At 36.9% G+C, this 4,553-nt stretch overlaps 1 protein-coding gene across 1 annotated transcript in view; it reads left to right on the plus strand.

Moving 5' to 3' along the window:
* The window catches only part of DECR1 (2,4-dienoyl-CoA reductase 1), a 46,283-nt gene extending 43,636 nt beyond the window's left edge, over positions 1–2,647 (plus strand). Inside the window, exons 10-11 of the mRNA XM_017867908.1 lie at positions 2,321–2,383; positions 2,481–2,647. Of these exons, the coding sequence (XP_017723397.1) occupies positions 2,321–2,383; positions 2,481–2,540 (123 nt within the window). The 3' untranslated portion in view covers positions 2,541–2,647. The remainder of the gene's footprint in view (positions 1–2,320; positions 2,384–2,480) is intronic.
* The last annotated feature ends 1,906 nt before the right edge of the window (positions 2,648–4,553 follow it).

Raw genomic sequence — 4,553 nt, forward strand, 5'->3', positions numbered from 1 at the left:
ATAAGGGATGTGAAGGACCTCTTCAAGGAGAACTACAAACCACTGCTCAGTGAAATACAAGAGGACACAAACAAATGGAAGAATCAATGTTATGAAAGTGGTCACACTGCCCAAGGTAATTTATAGATTCAGTGCCATCCCCTTTAAGCTACCAATGACTTTCTTCATAGAATTGGAAAAAACTAAAGTTCATATGGAACCAAAAAAGAGCCCGCATTGCCAAGACAATCCTAAGCCAAAAGAAGAAAGCTGGAGGCATCATGCTACCTGACTTCAAACTATACTGCAAGGCTATGGTAACCAAAACAGGATGGTACTGGTACCAAAACAGAGATATAGACCAATGGAACGGAAAAGAGCCCTCGGAAATAATACCACACATCTACTACCATCTGATCTTTGACAAACCTGACAAAAAAAAAGAAATGGGGAAAGGATTCCCTATTTAATAAATGGTGCTGGGAAAACTGGCTAGCCATATGTAGAAAGCTGAAACTGGGTCCCTTCCTTCCATCTTATGCAAAAATTAATTCAAGATAGATTAAAGACTTAAATGTTAGACCTGAAACCATAAAAACCCTAGAAGAAAACCTAGGCAATACCATTCAGGACATAGGCATGGGCAAGGACTTCATGACTAAAACACCAAAAGCAATGGCAGCAAAAGCCAAAATAGACAAATGGGATCTTATTAAACTAAAGAGCTTCTGCACAGCAAAAGAAACTACCATCAGAGTGAACAGGCAACCTGCAGAATGGGAGAAAATTTTTACAATCTACCCATCTGACAAAGGGCTAATATCCAAAATCTACTAAGAACTTAAAGAAATTTACAAGAAAAAATCAACCCCATCAAAAAGTGGGTGAAGGATATGAACAGACACCTCTCAAAAGAAGATATTTATGCAGCCAACAGACACATGAAAAAATGCTCATCATTACTGGACATCAAAGAAGTGGTAATCAAAACTAAAATGGCATCTCACACCAGTTAGAATGGCAATCATTAAAAAGTCAGGAAACAACAGGTGCTGGAGAGGATGTGGGGAAATAGGAACACTTTTACACTGTTGGTGGGACTGTAAACTAGTTCAACCATTGTGGAAGAGAGTGTGGCGATTCCTCAAGGATGTAGAACCAGAAATACCATTTGACCCAGCCATCCCATTACTGGGGATATACCCAAAGAATTATAAATCATGCTGCTATAAAGACACATGCACACATATGTTTATTGTGGCATTATTCACAATAGCGAAGACTTGGAACCAACCCAAATGTCCATCAATGACAGACTAGATTAAGAAAATGTGGCACATATACACCATGGAATACTATGCAGCCATAAAATGGATGAGTTCATGTCCTTTGTAGGGACATGGATGAAGCTGGAAACCATCATTCTCGGCAAACTACTGCAAGAACAGAAAACCAAACACCACATGTTCTCGTTCATAGGTGGGAATTGAACAATGAGAACACCTGGACACAGGGTGGGGAACGCCACACACAGGGGCCTATCATGGGGTGGGGGGGAGGGGGGAGGGATAGCATTAGCAGATATACCTAATGTAAATGACGAGTTAATGGGTGCAGCACACCAACATCACACATGTATACATATGTAAGAAACATGCATGTTGTGCACATGTACCCTAGAACTTCAAATATAATTAAAAAAGAAAAAGAAAAGAGGTTTAATTGACTCACAGTTCTGCATGTCTGGGGAGGGCTCAGAAAACTTAAAATTATGGCTGAAGGGTAAAAGTCATAACTTAACATGGTGGCAGGCAATAGAGAGGGAGAGAGAGAGAAAAGGGAGAGGTGTGTGTGTGTGTGTGTGTGTGTGTGTGTGTGTGTGTGTGTGAAGGGGAAAGAGCCCCTTATAAAACCATCAGATCTTGTGAGAACTCACTGACTATAACAAGAACAGCATAGGGGAAACTGCCTATTCCAATCACCTCTCACCGGGTCCCTCCCTCCACACCTGGGCATTATGAGGATTACAATTAAAGATGAGATTTTTGTGGAGACACAGCCAAACCATATCAAGAGATAAATTAATAGATGCAAGTTACCTTGATAGATATACCTTTAAGATGATCTTCAAGATTGGGTAGATTTTGAAATTGTGGAGATGTTAGAAATAGAATTATGAACTGTGTAAATCAATTTAGGTTTAATCATGAGTTTTATCTTTAAAATTTGGGCTTGATTTAAAGTGCCAAAGAGATATTCCATCCAAAGTATGGGAAAATGGCTAGTGGTTCAGAAACTTTTAAAAGGAGTAGTTTCAGAGTTTAAAATTTGTTTTTTCCAGGTTGTTAAATTTGATGGTGGAGAGGAAGTACTTATTTCAGGAGAATTCAATAACCTGAGAAAGGTAATGCCATTTTGTGTGTATAATGTAATATTAGCAGCTCGGTTACTAAGCTTTAAAACATGTAAAAGCACATTAAATTGACATCTTTTTGTGTTAGGTCACCAAGGAGCAGTGGGACACCATAGAAGGACTCATCAGGAAGACAAAAGGTTCCTAAGACCACTTTGGCCTTCATCTTGGTTACAAAAAAGGGAATAGAAATGAAACAAATGATCTCTCATCTTTTGACTATTTCAAGTCTAATAAATTGTTAATTAACAAACATTCATTGAATATGTATTTTGTGCCAAGCCAGTGATAGCCATTGTATATTCAAAGATGAATAAAATGAAATATAGTCCTTCAAAACATTAAAAAAAAAAAAAAGGAGGCATAGGGAGAGTAGGTAGTAGGTAAAGATTCCTCTTTACCTACTGATAGAGGTAAAAAGTGCTTAGAAGTACAGAAAACAGATCTTTGTGGCTTGGAAAATCAGGAGAAACTCAATGGTGGGGGTAGTATTTGAGTTACATATTATACTATACCTATACTGATAGGGCCTAAAAGAAAGAAATTAGAGGATACACACTAAATATAATAGACTTTGCCTTTCCAGTATATTTTCTTTTCACTGGCCTTGTGAATTACTTCTTTGGGTAACTCCGTATTAACTCAAATCTTTACTTTTTACTAGGACCTATTTGTAGCCAGACATTTCATTTAGTACTGAATAAGCTATAGCCCTTGCCCTTTTGAAATTCATTATCTAGCAAGATAGTCAAACTTATAAATAATTATTTATGGTACATTGTGATAAGTATTATTCCAGCAGTATTTGAGTGTGGAGGAGGAAGTAATTCATTCTGTCTCCAGAGTTTAGAAAATGTGATGCCTAGGAGATAGCATGTCATCCCACCTGTAAAAGAAGAATAGATTTCTCTGGGTAAAAAAGGTAAACAAAGTCTATAAAATATTTTTGTGTATCATTTGATTAAATTTCCTCTTTGGTTTGACTATTTTGTCATCCTGAAAATCAAATAATAATGAATCCAAAGTCTCAAGTCTACAGAGCTGTACTTCTGAGCCTATATTTTTAAAATGTCCATTTTGCTTTCCCAGGAGTCACTTATAACATGTTCACTAGACTGACTATTGCCATTGCCCAAGTTGACAGGAGAGGAAACCGGCTTCCATATTACCTCATCTGAATAAATCTGCAAAGGAATCCAGTTTTCCTGTTTGAATATATATGCCACAAGCCCCATGGAAACCCCAATTACACTGACAGTTAATTGTGTACATAAATTACATTTATTACATTTAATTGTGTACATATAGGGGAATGTTATAGATTTGGAATAAGTGGCCTGACATTTCCAATTATACTGACTTTCACTGGGCTTTTTAGGCTGTTACACTTTTTCTCCACATGCTTGCAATACAATACTCTCAAAATAAAATGCAGACAGTTACCTAGTCTCCATTTTACCTTTTGTACTGATCCTGTGTATTAGTCTGTTCTCATGCTGCTAATAAAGACATAACCAAAACTGGGTAATTTATAAAGGAAAGAGGTTTCGTTGACTCATAGTTCAGCATGGCTAGGGAGGCTTCACAATCATGGCAGAAGGTGAGTGAGGAGCAAAGTCATGTCTTACGTGGTGGCAGGCAGGAGAGCTTGTGCAGGGGAACTCCCATTTATAAAACCATCAGATCTTGTGATGCTTATTCAGTATCACATTATTGTATTGATATTGTGTCCACACACCATTAGTGATGGTTTATCACTCATTCCATTTCCAAACCCACCTTCCCACCCACCTCTCACCAAACATACAAAGACACTTTCCTTCCACTGATTCCACCAATATAGCCATGTTTCTCTTTCTGGTTAAATTGATACTAAATGTTTACATTTATATAACTTAATACATTTTTTTTTCCAGTGTTGTCTCAACCTTTTTTTTAAAAAAAAATTCAGATTGCATGATAAATCAGATCCTTTTTAAGATAAATATTATTTTTAGTATTCTGTTGTTTTGATGTATCATAATTTAATTTATTGGAAATAGGATTATTTATAATTTTATCTTTTTAAGTTTTTATAAAGACAGTGTCTTGCTATATTTATCAGGCTGGTCTTGAACTCCTGACCTCAAGTGATCCTCCTGCCTTGGCCTCCCAAAGTGCT

The sequence above is a fragment of the Rhinopithecus bieti genome, unplaced genomic scaffold (genome assembly GCF_001698545.2).
Source record: "Rhinopithecus bieti isolate Rb0 unplaced genomic scaffold, ASM169854v2 scaffold_3856, whole genome shotgun sequence".
In the NCBI taxonomy this organism is placed as follows: domain Eukaryota; kingdom Metazoa; phylum Chordata; class Mammalia; order Primates; family Cercopithecidae; genus Rhinopithecus; species Rhinopithecus bieti.